We start from the raw sequence: 24,788 nt of genomic DNA, 5'->3' as shown, positions 1-24,788 counted from the left end.
GAGTGCCTTAAAATAAACAAAACCAAGCAAATCATAAAAGCAAAGAAATAATCAATTCTAGATTTAATGCTCTCTTCTAAACCAATCATATTTATCCATCCTAATTTTGAAATACAGTATGTCAAATTGAATAATACCTTTTCTATAACAAAAACATTAGGAATAATCGAAACCAAGAGTCAATGGGAAAGTTGAATATGTAATGAACATTCTGCAAGAATATTTCTTCATGAAAAACAGTACCATCTTGAATGTTGTTCTATTTCATAAGGTTCTCATTAAAGAAATTACTGGTTTATGTATGTTCAGCATGCACCAGTATCAGCAACGTCACAGTAAATCCGACGAAGCATACCAAAGTTTCTACATATCTCAAAAAGAAGAAAAAAGATTAATGTCAATGATTACAATCAACTACTACTTCATATGTTCATATGGCCCCTCGTGTAAGTATGTCACTTCCAGTGCATTTCGCCTCAAGTAAATTGGATGCAGGGCTATTGCACTGCGAAACCAAAAGCAATACTGGGGCATATCAACATCAAAAAATGAAACCTAAAGACAATGACCAACAGGTTCGCCATAGACAACAAATGGATTTGATGGGTTGTTGAGTTCATTAAAAAATGAATTTGTTGTAAAAGAACAATTTACTTACCTTCTGCAACTTTTTTTCTTGTTGAGACTCTATATAACGACAGATGCCTCACACTGTATATTTCCCCAGGCACCAGACTGGATCCAGATACTTTCATAGCAATTCCCTCGCATGCCAACAGGTGGTGCTGTGCAGTCTGTGTCAGGTCATCGGAGCTACCATATGTGAGCTACCTTCACACGCCGCAGTCAGTTCTTGCTAAGCTCAGTCTGAGCCACCTGGCGTGTAGCCATTGAAATCAGTTTATGGCAGTTTGCAGACTTCAGGTAGGAATCTTATTAATGAACTAAATAAATCCACTCCACAGAAAGAGGAGGCGGGTGGGGCGATGAGGAATCTGCGGTTACACAGACTATCAGAAAAATTATTACCGAAGGTAACTTGTTCTTCCGATACAGACTTCTAACCGTAGATTCCTCACCTTCTGAATAGATACCAAAGCATCAGCTCCCAAATGGTGGGTCTGTGGAATGGCTCAAACCAGGAAATTATGCAAGACAGAGTGGGTTAAGTGCCCATTCTGCTGATCCAGGCTATTCAGACAGTAATGCTTGGCGAATGAATGACTGGATGCCAAAGTAGCAATCAACAAATGTCCATGACTGTGTCACTATTCTCCAGCAGAGTGGTAGCAGCATTCGCTCTAGTGCAATGAGCATGCAAGCCTTCAGCGGGCTGCTTCTTGGAGAGCCCATAGCAGTTCTTGATGAGTGGTACAATCCATCTTGAGATGGTCCACTTTTGCACCACTTTGCCTTTCTTAGCCCCAGAGAAACTGATGAAGTTGGTTGTCCTGTTGGAGATTTCGGTTCAGTCCACACAGAAGCTAGGTTCCACTTTAGGGTCTAGGTGATGAAGGTGTTCTTCCTCCTTGAACGGGTGCGGTGGTGTATAGAAAGCTGACAAGATGAAGGCTTGCCCTATGTGGAAGGGAGAAACTATGTTGGGCAGGAATGGTGCGTTTGTCCAGAGGACTAATCTGTCGCGAAGAAAGATTTGAATGGAAGCACCAAGGGCAATGCATGGTGTTTGTTCACTCACCTTGCCAATCTTATTGCGATGAGGAATGATGTCTTGATGCTAAGAAGATGAAGAGGGTAACTGTGAATGGGTCTGAAGGAAGTGCACATCAAGTAGACAAGTACCAAATTAAGCTACCACTGTGACATGACAAATGGAGTGGGTGTGAGCATATGAACCAGACCCTTAAAAAAAATCACATCCCAACAAGTGACTTAAAGAGGGATGGCTGGTCAGGTAAACGCAAGACTGACCAGAGGGCTTTGACGTAACCTTAAACTGTTGCCACAGCAAGGCCTTGCTGGGCCAATGATAACCAGAACAGGACAACATCCAGTAACTGTGCTTCCAGGGGTTGTATGTGTTGGAAAGAGCACTAGACAACAAACTTCTCCAAGCGTCCAGCATAAATAGATCTGGTTGATAGTTGCCTGGCTGTCAAGATGACATCATCCACACCTGGAGGAACATAGAAAGTCATCAACTGTTGCCATTCAATCTCCATGCATGCAGGTGTAGGCTGTGCAGGCTTGGTGCACTATTCGTCCATGTTGCTGCGACAGGAGGTTCTCCCGAAGAGGCAGCTAGATCGGAGGACAAATGCTCATGGCCAGAAGCTCCGAGCACCACACTCTCCTCGTCCTGTCTGAAACTACTAGGATGACATGGGCATTGTATCTTCTTATCTATTTCAGTACTCTGGGCAGGAGAGGGTAGGGTGGAAAGGCATTTAGCAGTCCCGTGCCCAAGTACAGATGGAAGACGTCTCCTAGAGAGGTTTGTCTTGGAAACTCCAACCTGAAAAAACTTTGACAGCATGTTCTCTGCAGTGGCAAGTAGATGGAGCCATTGGTGGAAGATACCCTGTGCCATCTCCAAGTGTAACTGACATTTGTGACCTGCTAAGCAAAAGGAGCTAAGTTCTTCCACCCTTGCATTTAAAGATCCTGACAGGTGTTGGACGATCAGGGATATGCCGTGAGAGTTCAGCCACTTCCACAAATGTACAGCCTCCTAGCACAGATCTCACTAACCCATGCGCTAAGTTTGTTGCAGTTATTATCAACACAAGTGGTCCCTGTGGGGGAAGTGTGGCTCTTGACTTCCACAGCAATAGTTGTAAAGAACCCTTCTTACGTAAGGTTTGTTACGCATTTCATGCATTTTATTCTTTTAGACGAAAATCATTGTCTCGAATAACTGGGATTCACATAATATCAATAAAGTGACTTAACTAAGTGCTCCTATTTAGTGACGGCGCAGTGTAAGTGAATAAAGTGAGCATATAGTGCACAACTGTTATATACGATAGCAATATATACATGTGACTGCTTGGGACAATGTGATGTTGTCCACAAGTGTCGAAAACCACAATCAAATTAAAAAGCAGAAACAGAAGGCGCACCAGCCAGAATCATTCAAGGAAATTCAATTCGGCCTGTGTTCTTTCTGGAAAGCATAACATCAATCTTTAAAGATGGCTCTTTGAAGGCAAAGGAGACTTTTGATAATTAATAATCATGGTACAGCTTGGTGCCTGACGAGTTTACACATTATAACAAATGGCTTCACTGGTCCTGACAGAGTTTACACACTATAACAAGGTTTTATTCAGTACCCCTGGGTGCACCAAGATATCTGGAGGATCTACAGATTCTTGCTGGAATCTTAATTAAAACGGTGATTTCTGCCGCAAACCTCTAACACTACAGGGTCAAGTTTCTTGCCTTTGCTAGAAATCCTTTGCAGCTAGCCTGGGGATGTATCCACAGGCAAAGATACACCAAGTACTGTAGAACTGGTGCCACGTTCCCTTTGTTTTTACCACTTTGCTTTCCCCCCTAAGCAAACTGGTTGCTGTACCCACTGATCTAGACACATCCCGGATTAGATGACTATTGCCATAATCCCTCAGGTGCCTCCTACAATATTCCGTCCTGATGATGACCCTTTTCTAATTAATTTTGCAATGTGTCTCTCAAAACGTTGACAAATTACACTGTGGACTGTTTTTTAACTTGATTGTAAATTTCAACACTTGTATTACGCATGTTGTAGACATCACATTGTCCCCATAAGTCACGTGTATATGTTGCTACTGTAAATAACACTTGTGCACTATATGCTCAGTTTACTCACTTGCACTGCAAAGTCAATAAATAGGAGCACCTAGTTACGTTACTTTATTGATATTATGTTACTCCTAGTAATCCAAGAACAGGATTTTTGTATACAAAAGAATAAAATGCATGAAACGCATAACAAACCTTACCTGTGAGAAGGGTTCTTTACAATATTGTCGTTGTTGTCAAGGGCCACACTCCCCCCCCCACAAGGACCACTTGTGTTGATAATGAATGTTCCACCCAAGTCCTTGGGTTACTGGTTAGCCCCTTTTTGTTTTAGAATACTGCTTGTTGCAGTAGCACATCGCAGTCATGTATTCTCTGAGCACCTGCACTCGTTTCTCCTTGATGGTCCGGTGAAAAACCTTCACTGCCCAGTGAATCACACGCAATTCCAACCAGATGATTTAGAGGCAAACTTCTGTCAGAGACCCGAGTCCCCTGATCTCCACCTTTCCAAGGTGACCCCCCCAAGCCAGTGACAAAACATTCATCATGTCCGTTAGTTCTGGGTGGGGTAGAGAGAGGGACCTACCTCCAGCCAAACTGCAGTCGAGCAGCAACCACTGCGGGTCTCTTGCAGTCTCCTTCGACACCTGCATGGAAATAATAGATTGCCATAGTGCTGAGCCCATTGAGACTTCAGGTCCCACTGCAGAGCCTGAATGTGCCACCTTGTGTCCTCAGCAAGCAGGACACAGGAAGCCAAGAAGTCTCAGAGCCAACCTCACTGAGAACCAGGCGGCAGGGTTTAACATCAGGATCACACCCCAAATGTCCTGGACTCATTGAAGTGGTGGGACGGCTTGGAAGAGAACCGTGTCAAGGATGGCTCAGAAAAAGGGCAGCTATTGTGAAAAGAAACAAGAGTGACTCAGGTCGGCTGTTGTCTTAAGGTTGTTTATGAATGTGTGAGGAAAGTGATGTATTATGTCGTGAGGTTGTGAGACCTCACCGTGTAATACACCCATAATGCCATCTTGGGTCCTGCCAGGCTTGTTTGAAAAACCTTTAGTTTAGCTGTGAGTAGCTGTGCATCGAGCAGTCGAGCTTCCACATAAGGAAAAAAGTTAAGCACTTAGAAGTACCAAAAAAAGCAATAAAGTCACACAGCACGAAAGAAATCCAATACCAATTTATAAAAATACATGCTATTTCTATGGATTTTTAGATACCAAAATGAAAATAGTCCACACTGGAGGGTTCCAGAGATATAGATTTTTAAGTAAAACTGAAATCGTTTTTCACTCAAAAAGTAAACAAGCATTGATAACTACTGCAAACAAACTTTTGGAAACTTTGAAAAACTTTCATGAATTGTGTTCAGCTGCTCTGAACCTGTTCTGGGCAACCAACTCCAGCAGGGAGAAGGTTAAGGGGGACCAATAAAGATTTGTAGAGCAGTAACCTGGTCACCAAAGTAGTCTCAAGTTCAATTCCAGGTGCTATGGGCGAACCGTCACAGACTTCAATGGAGTAGTCCTGATGCAAGGGATACAGGATACGGAGGATGCTGTGCAGTGGACAGAGGGGCTTCCTGGGGTTACTCTTCACTCCACAGTCATTGTGAGATGACTTTAGCCACAAGGGTCAATGTGCCTCGAAGTGCTCTGGGATCCAGCAAAAGTCCAGCTGCCCTGGGACTATTGGTCTCTGATCACAGCAAAACCAGCAATTCCCTTTGGTGAAGGCTATTATCCGTCTTGGGGGACCAAACTGCCCTCTGGTGATGTTTCTAGGACCAACAAACTTGTGTGCAACTTTTGAATGTCGTACTCAGTTTCTGCCCTCTGGTGATGTTTCTAGGACCAACAGACTTGTGTGCAACTTTTGAATGTCGTACTCAGTTTCATTGGGCTGCACGTAGGCAGTTAGTGGCAATCAAGCTATTGACTTGACAATACAGGCTTCTTCAGCTTTTGTGGGCCTGGTACTGTCACAGGAGTCAGCAAAATGACTATGGCATTGACCTTTTCTGTCTGGGTCTCAGGAGCTACTTTTCCTCAAGCCAGGCACCATCCTCTCTTTGCTAGCCCAATGATCAGCAGGTGCAGTCTATCAGTTGGTGCAGCTTACCATGCCAGGTCCAGGGAAAGCAAGGAAATCCTTATTTGGTCCTCCCTCCAGTTCATACATGATCTGAGGCCTGGAGGCCAATGGTGCCAAATTTAGGCCCAGAAAGTGCCCCTGGGGATGTAGCAGTTATCAACCAATGGGATACCAGGTCCCCTCCCACCTGCTGAATACTTCCTGCAATATGCGGCATTTAGCTATATCAGAGTGCACTATTCTGCCCACTTCCAAAATACCTGAACCCTTCTCTCGGTGTGTGGAGTTTGATAGCCCACTCTAGAGGTGTAGATACCTGGGGGCTACACACCCACAGAAAAAACAGTTTGGCAATTGATTTCCCCTCTTTGTCCCGGCCGCCAACCAGTCTAACCAAACCAAAGAGCAGCCCCTCTCGTGTGCCTCCACCCTTTGCGCCCTTCAATGGTGGCTTCCCATTTTCAAGCTTGTCTTTTGGGCTCACCCAGTGTGGCTTCCTGCCAGCAAGAGAAAATATTTTTTCCAGCGTCAAGTCCCTGTTGTTTCCGCTCCTATGATATGTCCATACTCTTACTCAGGAGGGCTGAAGGCTGTCTTGTAGCCAGCATCTGCAAATGGTCATTGGATAACTTGGGCACAGAGTGGAACCTTTCTAAAAGTTGTATTTACTAAAGGTTAAATTAAATTTGAATTGGACATTAGGTCAGGTTTAATGAAACTATTATTTTGATACCTCGAAGTACCAACTTTAGTAGTCTCATTCAGAAATTAGCACAGCTTAGCTCTCAGCATGCAACTCTGTATTCACTAATGGGGCAACTAGCTTTTCCAAAGTAAAAGTGACAATTTACTGGGAGGAACTAACCAAATACATTGCCTACTTTTTAGGTTGAGCCAATATCGGCAGCGCGCAAGCGCTGCTCGCTTTGAGAGGCATGCAGTAATGGAGTATGAAGTGAAAGCTCCGCCCACTCTCCGCTCATGTATTTAATTGGCTCGTTTCATTATCTTTCGTAAATGTTGCCTTCTGATTGATTAAGAGGCTTGTTAGTCCCTCCTTATTATGCCATGTCGTCCTGGCTACTGGCCCCTTTACTTCGAGTGTTACACAGTACAGTACGTGTTATTTAGACAGTGAGCACTACTTTGCTCATGCCTTTTTGCCCCCTTCTCCCCCCTCCCGCTTTTCTTGCTACCCCCCTCCCGGTGTCCGTGATGCAATGCAATAGGTCTTGCGTAAATGCGCGTCCTATTGCATTGCAAATGCTTGTTTTCTCTTTTTGCCAACCTCTTGCTCTAGACCACGATCTTGGCCACCACCAAAGTTGAACGTTTTTTTTTTGTTTTTTTTTTTTTAATCGGATGATCGCAGAGCGGCGCTCTGTGTATCCTTGAATTGTAAATCTGGACCCATATTAAAACGTGTTCTTTTCCTAGAAGTGCCGGCTGGCTGTTTACTTTTCCTGAAGGGCACACAAGGTCAAGTGGCTTCTATGTGCCCAACTAACATGGTGAAATGTGAATCAGATGGTTTTAGCTCTAACCTTTCACGTGTTACCGGAAGGAGTTAAGTCAAGGATGATTTTTAAAGTGTTTTATTTTCTTTTTTCACTTCTGACCGCAGACAATTGGTGGATTTTGGTGAAATCTGCCAACTTTGGAAGCAAAAGGTGGTTTTGGAACAGTGCATGCGATGTTATCTGCATGAAACTGGTGCTGTTCCACCATTAATCATAATATACATCATAATGTCCTCAAGAGGATGATCGGTGATTAAAATACTGTATTATGTGGCATTTAGAAAAAACAGCCTCTGGTTCTTGATTGGGTTTAATTCAGCTTGGTCTAGTGATAAACCATCAGGTGAGTGGAAGCATTTTACACCAATCCATGACACATGTGTGGTATTTGGTCACGAAACATACAAAACAACTCATTTCATTTATAGATTGTGGATAACTTCTGTACGACCAAGGTTATTTCGTATTTTTTTATTCGTATTCTTTAGCAATTTTTAACCAAATTGTACGACATTTGAACCGCATGTGAAACTGGTGTTAGGATGTCTTGGTGTAAAACACGTTTTTTGAGGTGGTGGTCGCGATCCAAAGATGCGGAGTAATCAGCCTTTTATCAGCACGAGATGCGATTTCACCCGTAGTTCATGTTTGTGCAGAACAAGCAAAGTGGCATTGGGAGCGTGTCTAGACAATGTGAGCTGCTAAGTACCCGCAATGACATCGCAACTTTATATAGTGCTCACTTCCCCCTAGCATACTCCTCTCCTGTGGGCGGGGGGCAGGAGCCTAGCTGTGATTGGGCAGGGCTCCCCATCTTCAAGATGGCAGGAGCCCGGGGTCGTGCTTCATCTCGCCTCTCCAACCGGAGGGGTTGGGTTGGCACAGGCTGGCACACCCCCCTTCCTGACGTAGGGTTTCCCACCAGTCTTCCCGCCAGAGTGGGGGTTAGAACCGGTGGGGGCCAGTTGCCGAGTACAGCAAATGGTCTGGAGAAGCTCACAGAGGCGGCATGCCTTTGAAGCTTCCCCCTGCCCATCCTGGGGAAGGAGACCTAGCACATGGACTAGCCGAGCAGCGGACGGTAGCAGTAGGTTAATGGCCAAACGCATCTGCAGAAAACTAATGTGTTCGATTGCATGATGAGACTAGCCCCTGCCCTCCGAAGCATTTAACAGCATAATATGAAGTTTTATGCTTTTCAACCACTATGCTCATCAATTTGAATCGAGCATCTTTACCATTGGCGATTTTTTGCCAATAGGTACACGAGGACATAGGACTGGGTGTGCCTTTTAGGGGGCCCACACCGTCCATCTCCTTGTTTATGGTCCTGAGGAATACCGGGTATTAACCCTTATGGTAGAAACATGTCGACCAACACACCAATACACATATAGAGATACTTTGGCCGTAACTCACCTCTCAGTATCTCCCCTTTCCTTTTAATATTGTCCAGTTGCTTTAAAATAAAAATTACTTTTTTCAAGTTAAACCAGGACAATTTTTAACACACCATTTTTTTCGCACCTACATTCACAACCTGCTCCACTGTAGTTCAGGTGTCGAAGCACACCCTGGTGACGCTAGGCCACCAGGGTGGACCCCGATGATGAAGCATGTCACCACTAGGTTGGTGAGTGAGGGGTTTCTTAGAAAAGGATGAATCCTTTCCTTTTCGTCATCTTAAACACCCCATTAGGAAACCTTCAGTGTTACTCGTGGTGGTACTCCTCTTTTTGTTTAACTTAATCCTTGACCAGGGGAATAGGAGTACTCTCCGTTCACCCCCAGGTGAACATCATCCCTTGCTCTCCCTTTTGTTTTTCCATTGACCTAGCACATCGCCCAGGATGTGCATTGTTGTAGGCCCAGGAGAGCGGGGGGCTCTCCACCCAGGGGTCCAGCAACATGTCTTCTGTGTGGCAGCCTCTGCAGCCACTCAGCCCAGACGTGGATTGTAGGTTAGGTTTTCAGGGGGCATCTCTAAAATGCCCTCTGGTGCATTTTACATTAAATCCCACACTGGCATCAGTGCGGGTTTAATGTGCTGAGAAGTTTGGTACCAAACTTGTCAGTCTTCAGTGTAGCCATTATGGTGCTGTGAGGTTCGTAATGACAGCCTCCCAGCACCATATACTCTTAATGGCATCACTGCACTTACAGTGCGCAGGAATGGCCCTGGGTACTGTGGGGGCACAGGGATCATGCACCTGTACCCACACCTCTGGCATAGGGCACCCAGCTAGAGGGGTGACTGAAGTATGCCAGGGCAGTGGGTTCTGTGGGCATGGCAGAGAGACAGCACTACATGTTGTAATGCTGCTACTCATAGACACAGGGATGTGTGCCATGTCGACTCTTTGTTTAGTTCTGCACTTAGACACTCAGCCTGCAAAGGCAGTGTGGGTGTCAGGGTACAGGGCCCCTGAGGGTGGCACAACAAGTGCTGCAGCCCTCAGGGGACTTCTCTGGTCACCATGCCCTGGGTACCTAGGGTACCATTTACTAAGGGCTGACAGGTGGCCAGAGATAATTGGGTTTTAGTTTCAACACAGTTTTAGGGAAGGAACACAGGCCCTGAGTACCTGGTTGGCAGGAGCCCAGGGCACACTCAGTCAAAGCACATCAGCAGTTCAGAAAAAAGTGGGGGCATACCAATGCAAGAAAGATGGCACTTTCTCACAGTTGCAAACAGCAAAGCATAAGAAACATAATATAATTCCATTGCACCAGAGGCAAACACTGTCTTAGAAGCAGCAGTTTTAAAGGTGAAGATTATAAATAAAAACGAAAAACAGTCTGCAAAAAAGTCAGTGTGACTTACCAAACTGATGCTGCCTGTGGGGGACCCGTTGAAAGATTCTATGGGAAAACAATATAATTAAAATACATAAAATAGGTTTCATATTTACTGTACATAGGGGTGCATACAAGAAATGGAATCATGCCAGCTGAAACAAGGCAACACATAAAAAACACAAGAATGTCTCCAAAATCCCTGAGGCTACAACCAAAACATCTCACTGTAAACGTGAACCTGCAATCAGCATTAAATGGGCACTTTTGCACCAGAGAGCCATTCATGTGTGACTTTAGGCTCACACTGACACATGAAGATGTCCAGGACAGCAAAGGCATGAGGGGATTACTATGCTTAAATTTACAAGTGAATACCAGATTCACTGATGGCTAGTCTTGTTACAGTGCATTGAAGCTCAATGGAACAGCCGCGACCCGTGCAGGTTAAGAGTGGTGGGGCTAGGTATGGGGGGATTTTGACAGACTACGACAAGGGAAAATGAATTATTTATTTAATTTACCCTTGTGGTTGTTGGTCGAATCTCCCACCAATCCGGCCCCACCGCTCTTACCTGCACAGGCCGCAGCTGCAATGGAAAACAGTTTTGAACCATAACCAATTAAGGATCTTTGAGTTTCGGCAGCAGTGAATGATTTAGTAATAATCCCAATTTCAAAGAGTCATAATTGTGCAAGGATATGTAATATGAAGCACAGAAATAATAAGAGAAACAGGCAAACAGACAACAAAATTACTTTGTTGTGTTCTAAGAGTAATAAGTGACACAGTGGGTAGTCAAGCTGCCATCTCAGAACCAAGCATCTGTTGCCTAGATTGGCTTAAATTGTATCACTGTGCCCTTTGGCACCGAGCTAAGGGCTCTTTGGCTAGGCTAGCTAAAAACAAATAACATACAGGTACATCCATACCAGTGATGAAACTATAATATGTTAACAAAATAGAAGTTTAGGCAGCAAAATCTAATCCATCGACCGTGAACCACGTGGCTAGAAAAAAGGGCTGCAGAGATGTAGCATCAAAGAGAGGTGCTTTTGTTTTTAGTTTAGCGATACAGGTCTGATTTGTATAAGTATTTGCAAGGATAAAATAAAAGGCCAGATGCATCAAAGGGTTTTGCCCATTTTGTGTCTATGGGAAAATGTGTTGATGCATATGGCCCCTAGTTCCAGAGTCACATAATTAGAAATAGTGGGACTGTCCCTCGTATGTGGGATTCACGTCACATCAAAATTCTGCCACTCCGGTACGAGTACCAACACTTTTTTATTTTGGGAGGGAGAGTACCGGCACTTCAAGAGAAATGCTATACTTTAAATTGGAGAGTACCAGCACTTCTCAGAAACAAGCAGGTACTCCGGTACAGAGTACTTGCACTTCTATTTTTCCATTTCAAGCACTGAGTATAACTGAATAGAAGTATGACCAAACATGTTCATAATGAGGCCTTTCTGGAGCCCTCAGGGCTCGACTACCTGTAAAGAAGTTGAAGAATATTTACAAACTTTTAAGTTAGGTAATATATGAGCGTGTATACAGTAGATTCCCGCCATAAAAAGTACGTAGGTTTACTCCTACCATGGACATGAGTGACTAGGTGGGATTAGGGAGTAAAACGCACCAAAATTGATGTGGCTATTGGATAAATAGTTTGTCAACGAGAAAATGTATTTTTTTTTCTCTCAATGAACAAAAAAAAACCTTTGCTGCATTCCAGTTACATTTCCACAAGGCTACATGCTTACGCATGCAAATCTTGGGATCCGTGATAGCTGCAGAATCCGAGGAGTGATCCTGCAATTCTTTAGGAATGCCTACTAAGTCGGAAATGTGCTTCAAACAGAGAGCAAACCTAATAGGTTAAACTTTCTTTTCTTTTTTTTAATCATTCAACGTTTTCGAATCTGGCACAGAGTTATTAAACACAGTATTGCATACACTTGCCCCTCCACCTACGAGCATCACACTCCCGGGCGGAACTCAGAACAAGATAACTCAAGACCTGGCTCTTTGAGATCAACGACACCTCAGCGCCCGGATACGGCTCAGGGGAGATGAACAGCGCTTTATAAAACGGATTGATTGGTTGACAAGAGAAATGCGAGAAACAAAGAGCAATTCTGCATGCTGTCAATTGAGGCGTACAACGTCAAAAACAAAAAGCAAGTAAATGCGCTTGCACAGGATGTAATTGCTGGGAAGGATACTAAATACAATTGCCCAGAATATCATAAGATGATCGCCCCCGTCATCAACTTTGACGTATGCATTTGAATTGAAATGTACATCACCAGCTGTATGCAACATGGTATAATGCTATGTACAAACAATCCACTAGAGGGCACTGCAAGGCATCTATGCAATACCGTTTAGTCAGTGGACTGTTGTTGATGTAAATATAACGACCACTTTCTACGGAAAGATAACAGTGGGAATGACTGTGAAAATGACATCCTGATAAGCATCTAAGTGTGTAAAAAAAAAAAAGCAAATCAGTCATGGACCACAATAAATACTTAATTACCGATGGTTCAAACATGTTTTATGTATTCAGCAATGCAAACTTTTTTTTGTAAGGAAGATGCACGCGTTAATTACTCCCAATGTACATTTACTATGTTATCAAATATATATCTAGTGCGGTTTCGAGGTTCTAAAAGCAGTCGGGGAGAGGAGTTGGCCTAACGGCTAGGCTAGGGCGCTCGACCTCGGACCTGGGGCTCTGGGTTCGGGTCTCGGTAACGAGGCCAAAACCTCCTGTGATTCTGGGCAAACCCCGTGCCTAAAATGAATGCGTGTCCGTCCTCATGTAACGTAACTGGTGCTATGTAAAGCGCTGATTCGGTTTGGGTCTAGTTCGCGCTATATAAATCTCTGCAAAAAAAAAAAAAAAAAGTCAAACCGAAAGCAGGAGCAGTTGCTGCCAGCCAGATTTCCAGCAGGGAGGTAAGACTGGTAAAAAAAAAAATTGTAAATTGATACTTGTATAGCGCACTACTCACCCGCAAGGGTCTCAAGGCGCTTGTACGAATACCGCTGTGGAACCCATCCTGGCTTTCCCTGTGAGGTGTCCACTCCTGGGCACCCCCAAGGTGGAGGCCAGGCATCCTTAGCGTTGTGGGGGCCGTTGTGGAGATTAAGCAAGCTATTGCCCAGAGTTGCAGAGTGGGACTCCATGACTGGAATAGGCACCGAGGCGAGAATTATCAGGTCCGTGGAATTTTGAGCCCAAGACCCGCCGAGACGGGGAATTGAACCCTGGTCCCGGGCTAGACCTCTGCATCAGGGTCTGCCGCTCTAACCATTGAGCCACACATTGAGCCACACTTCTCCATGGAGACTCCATGGAGACTTCTATACTGGAATTTTGCGAGTTTGCAAATGGCCACATCGGACAAGAACATGCATATCCTCAAAGACATAATCCTGAATAAGAGACGCTCGAGCTCTGGCTGACGATGTTGAATTTCAAAAATGGAAAAATGTACTGGATAAACTGTCTGTGACAAAGGAAGGTGTTCTATTGAGAGACTCAAGAATTTTCATACCGGAGAGCCTAAGATAACAGATCATTGAACCAGCCCAGGAAGGACATCTTGGCATTGTAGCTACCAAAGGAGCCCAGAGACAAAGTGTGGTTCCCGCGCAAGTTGAAAGGTAACTAAAAGAGTGTCATCTCTGCAACTGCAATATCCACCGATCATGTCTGACCTTCTTACAAAGGCTTGGGAAAGGACAGCAACTGATTTCTTCGGACCCCATAGGAAACCGACATCCTCTTATAGTAGTCAATAATGAGTATTCACGGTTCCCTTTGGTAGTGGAGTGATCATTAACAACCGATGACAAGGTCCTTAAGCGGAGGGACAACATCTTTGCAGAGTGGGGTATCCCCACCATTCTCAAATCGGACAATGGTCCACCATTCAACAGCAAAGAATTCAGAGAATTCCTAGTTAGAATTCATATCAAACATCAAAAGAGTACACTTCTGTGGCCGCAAGCAAATGGTATTGTAGAATGATTTATGGGTACTCTGAAAAAAGTAATTTAGCAAGCAACAAAGAAGGAGACTGAATTAAAGCAAGCCCTGTGCCAAGCCTTTCGTGCTTACCGTTCAGCTCCTCACTCCACAATGGATGCAAGTCTCGCCACCTTGCTATTTTGGAGAGCCATCAGAACCAAACTGCCACAATGGATAGTAGACCATTTCTTGAGTTTTGACAAGGTTCGTGTCACCGACACTTCTTGAAAGTGCAAGATGAGGACGTATGGTAATCAGGGTCCGAGAGAACAAGAAACGTCCTTCAATTAAGGTGACAAACTAGTTAGGCAAAAGCGAAAGCGGAAAACCGACACTGTTTGAGGTCGATCCGCGGAGGGTTGAGACGTGCAAAGGACACGTGGTGACTGTACATCGTCCCGGACAGTCCATCACACAGGACTCATTACATTTTAAGCACCTACCTCTGCGTTTATTAGGCACAGCACTTGCAAATGAGGCAATCCTGCCGGACAGTACAGAGCAAGCCTAAGAACCTGTAACATTACTGCCTGAACAGAGTGCATCTCAACCACTTCATGCAACTCAATCTGGCCGACTAGTGTGAACGCCTTGACGACTCATCGAAGAAATTTAATGTAACTGTTGTTTGTACTTTTTATTAAACACAGGGGGAGATGTAGTTCTCTGGAGACTATCTGTGCTAGGACCCTTGCGGTTCTGGGCGTACTCAACAGAGTAAGTATGTACCTTGCTAGGAGGTTTTAAGGTGCGGCTATTAACAGTTATGACCTAACCAGAGAACAGAATGTGATGGTATCCTGAGGAATAAAGACGTACAATTCAGGGCTCTCTGGGTAGGGTATTCATTTGCACGCTCCCAGGCGAGGAAGGACATTACATATAGGCTATTTAAACCACTCCATTATCTCCTCTAAAACGCCTAACTTATCTGTTACTACTACTTAAATAGTAACTATACTAAATGGAGATCACTCGCATACATTCACTGAATCACCATAACTACTACTTAACCACCCCAGTCAACCATATAACCTATTCAGGAACAAAACTAACCACTACATCTACTCCACACAACCGAGCAGAAAAACACCAACTCTAAAACCACATACAAAAGAAATGACATAACAGCAAGTCACTGACCAGAAGGATACTAAAAATCAAGAGAAGGTACAAATGTACTTGGAAAACAAACCGTGTGGCTGACCACAGTTCAAAGTAAATGTATCAATACATGGCTTGTGCACAGTACATCCGGAGCTAGCCACACGTACGCTCCACTGTAAAAACAGATACAAAATTCTTGGAGAAAAGGATGGTGCACAAAGAATTAAAGTCCGAAATGCTTCCAATTTTGTTAAGGTTAAGTCCTTTATTTTTCAATCTTTAAAAAGAAGCCTCAGCCAATGCGTTTCGTTCCTTTAGGAACTTCTTCAGGGCTCAAAAATCTCTTGAGGTTCCAACACAAAGTTCAAAGAGATTATTATAATTCCAATTGCTATGTGAAGGACCGTTCATGGGTCTAATTCTTTACTCTCCAATTCTGCTGACTTTATGTAGAAAATGTGTAAGCAACCTTATTTCCAGTTCAGGCCAAGTCTCTGTCTCTCTATATACTAAGTAGCAATTGGAATGGTTAGGGAGTACTCCTTTATGTAAACAGTTGTTTCTGATATCGGTAAAATTGTGGGCCCAATGTTGTCCGAAAAAACAGCGGGCATGTATAACCCCCAAATCGTAACAGAAATATAGCCCATCCGTCCACATTAGTCTCCCCTTGCTTTTCGGCGAACCGCACCGTGATACAAATGTATGGTCACCAGGTTTCTTGATAGTACCTCCCCCAAAGAAGCCTCCTCACCCTAATCAAACGACCAGACATCGCAGCTACACCACAACAGACACGGACACAACTACACACACCCCCCACACACATACCCACCCACCATTAGAATTCTCTACCCAAACAACCTCCTCCTCACTTCCAACCCAAGCTGCAACCAGACTACTCTCCCCAAACCCACCCCCCGCTCTTCTTCCTCCTCCCATACTGCATAACACAATATCCTCAAAGCCCTGACATGAACAAGAAAGAAGGAAAACTACAGTGCTTAATCTTCGACGCAAGATCTATGAATAAAAAGTGCTTCTAAAACTTCTACATACTATTAGTAACCACAACACACCTCATCTTCATTATATAGACATAGCTCAGCGAAGACTTTGCGCCCACATAGCACACAGCCATCCAACCAGATTTTCACATCATGAAGAAAATCTTCACTGACAAAATTGGAGGAGGCCTAGCCCTCATCCACAAAGAAATAAGTCACTAGATATAACTAATTAAAAACCACACCATGGACAGCCGCAAACCCTCGATACAATGGCACTGTACTCCAACTATAACCTACCCCTTCCTGTTAATATATATACCACCATCCGGCAATGCAAACTTTACATGTCTTACTAGGTATGGTGACCAACACCCATCTGGACCAGTCAAACCGTTACATTTTAGGAGACCTCAACATATGGTCTGGCAAGAAGAATCCAACCATGACCACAGCTATCACAACCACCTTGAAGCCTTCAACCTTATTGTTTCCAGCCAAGCTTGGCCTACTGGACATTCTAAACGTCATTTCTGCACCCTTAGGACAAACTACAGTTAGACAATTCCTCCGTAAAGTGAAGCGACCACAGTACCATCACCTTCAAGATCAACATACCTATCAAAGACCATAATTTAAAAATAACAACAAACTCTCATACACAACCTGAAAAAACGATTCATCCACAAACTCAACCCCAATAAACACGCTACCTAAATACATATGCACCATCCACAAGTGGTTTTTCACTGCACTGGACAAACAGATGTTTGCCAGTAAAGTGTCAATTTGTAGGGTGCTGCATCAATCCACAAATTTGTACCAACGGCTGGCGTACACTAATTTAGCGGAGGGATGCCTTGGTGACAGGATAACAGCAACTACCGAAGGGCAAAGGTTGAAAGAGGTCAACTGTCGTCGCTCAATCTCTAATCATTGAGATGCAAAGTGTGCAGACCCAAGGGCAAAACTCTGCTCTTGCTGCAACAGAAGATCCTACAGCAGCAGCAGCTTAATCGGAGGACAGATGGGCATGCCCAGGAGCTCCTGGTACCACACTCTTCTGGCCCAAGCCAGTGCCAATAGGGTGACTTTGGCCAGGTTATTTCTGATCTTCTTCAGAACTCGGGGAAGGAGAGTGGCGGTAAGGAATATCTAGCTCTGACCTCCTTTGTAGATGGTCTTCAAGTGAGAACTACTCTGGAAACACCAGTGCGCAGAAGTGTGACATGCATGTTCTTGGCTGTGGCAAAAAGACTGAGCCAGGGGTCTCCCCATTGCTGGAAGACTGCCTGTGCCACCTCTGGGTGTAACTGTCACTCCTGATCTGTAGGGCATTACAGCTGTTCGTCCACTTGGCGTTTCAAGATTCCACTTGGTGGCTCACCACCAGGGAAATCCCTTGGCAGTCCAGCCACTTTCCGAGGTGCAAGGCCTCCTGGCATAGGGTCCCAGGCCACACCTCACCTTGTTTGTTGCAGTACCACATGGCAGTGGCGTTGTCTGTGAACACCTGTACCAGTTGTCATTTGCTGGACGGTAGGAAAGCCTTCAATGCCAAGAGAACCGCTCTCAAATCCAACAAGCTGATGTGTAGTAGTCTCAGACAGCGAGTAGAGTCCTCCCCAGTACTGATGCATCCATGACGACCATCCGTTCTGAGTGGGGGTCTGCCACTGACCCAAAAGAAGTCCAGTAGCCATCACTACAGATCTTAAGCGGCCTGTACTGAATTCTAGATACAATACAACAGATTTCCCTGATGTTTGCCCACTGATATTTAAGGTCTCACTGCAGAGTCCACATGCGCTAATGGGCATGTGTCACTAGCATGATGTAGGATGCCAACAATCCTAGTAGCCTCCGAGTCATCCACACGAATATCCAGGACAGAAGATGAAACAATGTCCTAGACTTTCAGTACTAGGGAAAAGGCACAAAACCATATCATATCCAGAACGGCTCTGATGAAACGGAGAGTCTGTAAAGTAGTCAGACATGACTTTGGCTTGTTGATAGTGAACATAAATTATGTTAGGAGGTTCGCTGTTGCCTGGAGGGGGTTGATGACTGCCTGGAACAAGCTTGTCTTCAGCAGCCAGTTGTTGAAATAGGGGAAGACTGTCACCTGGAATTCTGTAAATGTGCTGCTACCACAATAACTTTCGTGAACACCTGAGGAGTGCTGGTGAACACAAAGGGGAGCTCCGCTAACTGAAAATACTCATGGCCGACCAAGCACCAAAGGCAACGCCTTTGAGTCTGCAGAACAGGGATGAGAAAAAAGCATCCTGCAGATCCAAAACCAGTCTCCCAGGTTCAGGCCACATGGGTCTTGGGCTAACATGAGCATCTGAGTTTTTTCTTCAGTAGAAAGGCGTTAACTGAAGAGAGATCTAAAATAGAACGTAGGCCTCCATCCTTCTTCAGCACAAATAAGTAGCGGGAGTAACACACAGATCCTACTTCTGAGGCTGGAAAACTCTCTACGGCTTCTTTGGTCAAAAGGCCATGCAATTCCTGCCATAAGATAGACAGACAGTCCTCAGTCTGCTGCCCCGAAGGCGATGGAAGGTACGGCAGGGTAGGAAAAATAGAGATGGTCATAGCCCCAGCGGACAATTTGTAGGACCCACTTGTACGTTGTGATGGAATGCCACCCCAGTAAGAAATATGGAACCCTGCCTCTGACAGAATGGCTGTGTGCTAGAAAGGACACACTAATGCAGTTGTATGGTTGTGAACACTGGAGGGGCTGGAGACGGAGCTGCACATTGCTCTTGATGACCTTATGGTCTTAGCACAGCCTCAGCCACAAAAAGGCTTAAAAGCCTGGTTCGATGGAGAAAGGGGTTTGGCATTGATGAATGGGAAAATATCGAACGTAGCCACAAAGAGGTTGAAATTGCAGGTGAAACTCTGTGGAAGCAGACAGACTTAAGGAACGCACCATGGCTCTGCTTTCTTTAAAGTGCTCCAAGGTTAAGGTGGCTTTATCTCCAAATACATTTTCTTCCAAGTAAAATCTGGTTCTCCTCTTGACCCAGCATCTCCTCACTTTTTGAGTCAGGCTCCGGAAGTAGTTTTCCCATCTATACTCTAGTTGATTCATTTCTCTATCTCCACTGGCTAAGTTCCGTTATCCTGGAAATGTGCTAAGGTGAAGGCACTGCTAAAGGAGCATAAGTTAAACCTTGATATTTTGGGAAATTATTGTCCCATTTCTCTTCTCCCTAGGATAATAAAGATTCTAGAAAAATACATTAACTTCGTTCTCTTAATGTTTTTAGAATCCCATAACTTATTGCATTCCTTCCAAACTGGATTACGACCCCCACTATGGGACAACAACTGCTCTTCTTGCTGTGGTCGAAGAGTCCAAGAAAATTCTTGACCAAAGAGGTACAGCGGCCATTATCCTTCTTGATCTAAGCTCCACATTTGATACTGTTAACTATGATATCCTTGTTAACAGACTTAGAAATGTCGGAGTCTCAGGTGGTGTTATCACCTGGCTGCAGTCCTTCTTGGAAGGCAGGACTCTCCAGGTGTTTGAAGGAGGGAATACCTCCAAGAGCATGTCACTTAGCTGCGGAGTGCCTCAGGGCTCGTCTCTCCATCCTGTTTGGAATCCTGCTTGGATAAAGTGGCTAATTGGATGGAATTCTCCTGCGTTAAACTCAATGGAGAGAAGTCGGAGCTTATGCTCCTGGGCAATCTTTCCATCTCTGACCTTGGATTAGCATGGCCAAATTGTCTGGGCCCTGCCCCTGTCCCTAAAACAAAGATAAAAAGTCTAGGTATGCGGCTGGATAAGTCCCTCAAATTTGACCACCAGGTGATGAAACTGGCAGCTACCTATTATGGCATTCTCAGGATGTTCCATAAAGTTCTTCCTCTCCTTCCCACTTTGGCAAGGAGACTCATGGTCCAGGCTTTAATTCTCTCGCGCCTGGACTATGGAAATGCCATTTACTTAGTGGGTCCTTTGTCAACCACAAAGAAGGTTCAAGTCATACAGATCTGTGCAGCACAAATGCTGCTTAAAATCCCTAATAGCCAATCTGCCAAGCCTGTATTGATTACCTTACATTGGTTGCCAATCATGGAGAGAATAAAATTAAAATCTCACAAGTGTTTTTGGGGGAAAGGACCCTCAATCAATCATGCCCTCATCTGCTCCTATTGTCCTAATTGATGCTTACGATCGACTAACCTCTGCCTAGTCTCTAGAATAAAAAGGGTAAGATCTGGTGGTCGTTCCTTTTCTTATAATGTTGCTAAATTGTGGAATGCTCTTCATCTTTGCTCAGTGACCCATCATTTTGCTTTCCAGAAGTTTCTCAAGACCTGGCTTTTCCAAAACCCTACCCATTAAACCAGCTAGCCTGCCAGTATGTTGTCACTGCTAGCGCTGGGATGCCTGCGGTAGCTTTGCTCTCTATAAATATTTGTAATAGTAATAATAATAATAATAATAATAATAATAATAATAATAATAATAATAGTGTGATCAGTCGAATGGCATGTCTATTAAAGATGCCTAATCATTCCCAGAGAAACCTTTTGATCTCATCCAGGCTTGGTGGCAGAGAGCCACATTGGTGCTCATGGCACATCCGAAGAAATCAGTTGTGTCCAGTCCTAGACAGCCTGTGTAAGTCCCTTGAAAGTCGTCTGGACTAGCTTGTAAAATCTGATCCACAGTATCTCAAACGCCATGGAATAGTGGCCAGAGGAAGCAGGCACCGACTTCTCTAAACGCAAGGCTCTTTGAAGAGATTATCCTTTTGCCAAAAGTCAGTTTTGACTTCTGATTGGGTAGAGTGGTAGGGAAAGCATTTGGATTGATCCTGCTGCTGAAAGTGCGGACTACCATGCTCCCCGGAGTGGGATGTTGTGTGAGGAAGACAGGGTCACTAGGTGCAGGGCGATGTCTATTAACCAGTGGTTGTGAACAAGGCTTGGCCCAAGTACCCAAAAGGGTGTCAGCAAGTGCGTTGTTTAAGGCAAACAGTGGCTCAGTGGGAGACTGATCAGGTTGCAACACTTCAGTTAATACATTAATTTGAACTTCCATGGTTGACAGTTGTAAGTATACTACTTCAGCTGCCCAGCGCATGACAACAGCATAAGTAGTACTTCCCTATGTAGCAGGAGCTGGAAGTGATACAAGGCCAATATCAGATGAAGTGTCAATCCCACTGGCACCCTATAGCTCCTCATTTAATTTGTCCTCATCATACTGGGGCACACAGTCATAGTTGTCGCTGTCAGAATTAGTTCCAAATAGGTTATGTAAAGGGCCTTACTACACGGTAATGGAAAAGCTTCGCAGTCAGAAGGATGAACAAGTGCTCGAGGTTGTGGTGGATTTAGTTCAGTCAAATTGAGCTGGAGGCTGTACATCCTCATCCTCACTTCAAACTCCTCGCGTACACCTAAAGCCTTAAACAATATTTGCCCATATAAGTCAACAACCACATAAACTTCCACAAACTACCAGACACCTCCACTTAGCCGGACTCCTTTTCCACCCTCTCCAAACATGAAGAACCTGATCCAGTGGTTGTGTCTTCTACCTTGCTCTTAAGCCTGGAATGGCCTGCCCCTACACATCAAAGTAGCCTCATCAGTTCTGGAGTTCTGGAGGAAATGGAAGACCTGTCTCTTCACCTAACCCTGACTCAAACTTCACACCCTCCTGGATGAGTTGTGCGCTATACACACACACAATGTAACAAACAATAAAGTAGTTACATTCCTTCCAGTGTGTCTAGCAGGTGCATATTCTCATCCTCCTCCTCCTTAGTGGGATGGGTTGGAGGGTACAAAGTAGGAGGGGGAATTGATTGTGCTGGATGAAATGGGCTCACCATCTTGGGAAAAAAAGCTGCTTTAGTCCTGAGGTGAATTTTGTCTGGAAAGAAGCACATTTACGGCATCGAGGTGCTCAGTGCCTTCAACTCACTGACACACCTCGCCAAGGTAACTGCAACAAGAAAAACAGGTTTAAGTGTTAATAAACACAGCTGAAAACTGTGAAGGGCTCAAAAGGTGGACCCATCAAAATTATGACACAAAAAAACCAGTCAAAGCTAAATTAAGATCCTTGTGGGGCACGGCAAAAACAGAAACATATTTGTCAGTCTGTTCAGAAACCTCATTACTGACATTAAGTGGGATAGCAGGTCTGGGAGGAAGAGAAAATCTCTTAACGCTGCAATGTACCCCTTGATGATGTCCAAAGCACTGCTATGCCAGCTTGAGTGCAAATCTGAGGATCTTGGAAAGGTGAACCCTCAGGGATTTACATCCAGCTCAGCACACCATGTGGCAAATAAACCGATTTGGTAATGGGGCGAGGCGCAGACAGAATCATATCAACATTGACATGCATTCCGAAAGGCTCCCCACAGTGAATACTGGAGGGCACAGAACTGTCGGCAATCAGCTTTGCTGAGAGCAGCACACACGTCCACCTGAGTGGAGCCTGAGGAGTGCCCAAAAGAGCAAGTATTTTTCACACTACCTTGGGATGGCGACCTTACTTGTGATGGATAAGATTACACAAAAAGTTGTTGACTCTAGGGCTCAGCCAGCCAGGCAGATGGTTGACGACTAACCCAATCCCAAGCTAGCATGCCTACATGCAGTTCCTCAATGCTGTTCGACAGAGAAGATGAGACACCACTCCACACTGGTTGTTGACTGATACCACATAGCAGTCTTACTGTCTGTCAAGATCTGATCGTGAGCTGCCTTTAGTTCGAGCAGGCTAATGTGAAGTACCTGCTCCTCTGGGGTACAAGGAGCCCTGCTCTTCAGTTTCTCTAGATAAGCATTTCCACCGGGAGGGTGGATGCACCAATCATTACCATGGCCGGTGGGGGGCAGAAAGACATCCCTTTATGTAGCAAGCACCAAAAGACGTATGTATTTAATCCTGCGCTCAGCTCAAATCCAGTAACCCCTTCTGGCTTATATAATACAAAAACACTTCCAAGGGGTGCATATTTCAACAAAAACCATTAGACTGATATAAATGAGAGTAACACTGGACATGCCAAGTTGTACACCCAAAAATTGTTTTGACCACAAAAAGTTCAGAATAAAATCCTGTTAAAGTAGTCCTATTCCTGAAGCTGTTAAGAATGTTCTACAACACAACTATTTAGACCATATTCTCTATGTGGTAATGCTTGAAGGTCACACATTGTCAAAATACGTTTGAAATCATATGCTCAGTCCAGTTCAAACTATTATAGTGAAATCAAAGTCCTTATGGTCGACATGGTCACCAAACAATGTTCTTGCCTGAACAAGGATGTACTCTCGCTCATCTGCGCAGCAAAAAAACTGAAAGGGGCTTGACATTTTTAAGTAGCAGGGGAGGTTAATGTGAAAGCAGACATACTCAGTGGGCCACCGCAATTCAAGTAAAATACGTATTGATCAAGTTAACCTTTATATACAAAGAGTTTGCTTATGTCCATGGTATGGTTCTAGAATAGGTAACGGAGAGACTCCCCAGGAATTTCTTTGCTGTAGAGTTGCACCTGGGAGGCTGGCACAGCTTTCATTTTATTAATTCGAAGATCACTGTCATTGCACAACTAGGAAATTGTCTAAGTGATTTCAGAACATACAATCTTCGCGGTGTCAGATACTTCATTACCAGATGCTGACACCTTTAGCTTCCCTTTTCTTTTTTGCACTTGACTTTCAAAAAAAGAGCATGTGACATCCAAAATACAAGTTTTATTGCCCTGTTTTTTAAAGCTCTACTTGGAGACTATTGCACTCAAAAGTGCAAAAGGACACAAGAGGTTTTCAAAAACAAAATTAGAAAACAGAGGCCAGGTTTGTGGTGCTCAACATTAAAATAATGTTAATGTTATCAAGACTAGTAAAGCGCACTATAACCCTACAGGCATCCTGGCGCTGGGGATACGTGTGCCCTGCCGAACAAAGGTGCTATAAGGAAGATCGTAATCCCCTAAAAGTAGGAGGACTAGAATAATACTCTGGGATAAAGCCAGGTCTTTATTTTCTTCCTAAACTGTAGCAGATCTTCCTCTGGTTAAGGTCAGCTGGAACTTTATTCCAGAGCCGCGCAGCTGCAATGCTAAAGGCCTTTCCTCCCGATTTTGTTCTTCTGAACCTGGGCACTTTCACCAATTTGGCTGAAGACGACCCAAGACTACGGATGGGGACATACCATTCAAATTTATTATGTGACGGTTTAGGCCCAAGGCTGTGCAGAGCTTTAAAAACAATACAGAGTGACTTGAATTGTATACTCTGATACTGGAAGCCAGTGGAGCTTCATAAGAGCCTGAGAGGTTGATGAATGTCGTGGTCTCATTAGGGCTAGCTTGGCCGCCGTTATCTGGATTCTCTGGAGTCTCCCAATCAAATACCTTGGGGACTCCAGCAGCAAAGCATTGCAATAATCC

General features: G+C 44.4%; 1 protein-coding gene across 7 annotated transcripts in view; it reads right to left on the bottom strand.

Annotated features, from left to right (window-relative positions):
* SNX13 (sorting nexin 13) overlaps nt 1–24,788 on the bottom strand; it is a 547,690-nt gene that overhangs the window by 248,564 nt on the left and 274,338 nt on the right. For all 7 annotated transcript variants that reach the window (XM_078663681.1, XM_078663683.1, XM_078663682.1 and 4 more), the window contains one exon: nt 10,198–10,235. In XM_078663681.1, the coding sequence (XP_078519807.1) occupies nt 10,198–10,235 (38 nt within the window). The remainder of the gene's footprint in view (nt 1–10,197; nt 10,236–24,788) is intronic.

The sequence above is a fragment of the Lissotriton helveticus genome, chromosome 10 (assembly GCF_964261635.1).
Source record: "Lissotriton helveticus chromosome 10, aLisHel1.1, whole genome shotgun sequence".
Classification (NCBI taxonomy): domain Eukaryota; kingdom Metazoa; phylum Chordata; class Amphibia; order Caudata; family Salamandridae; genus Lissotriton; species Lissotriton helveticus.
This window is presented reverse-complemented; position numbering and strand designations above follow the sequence as displayed.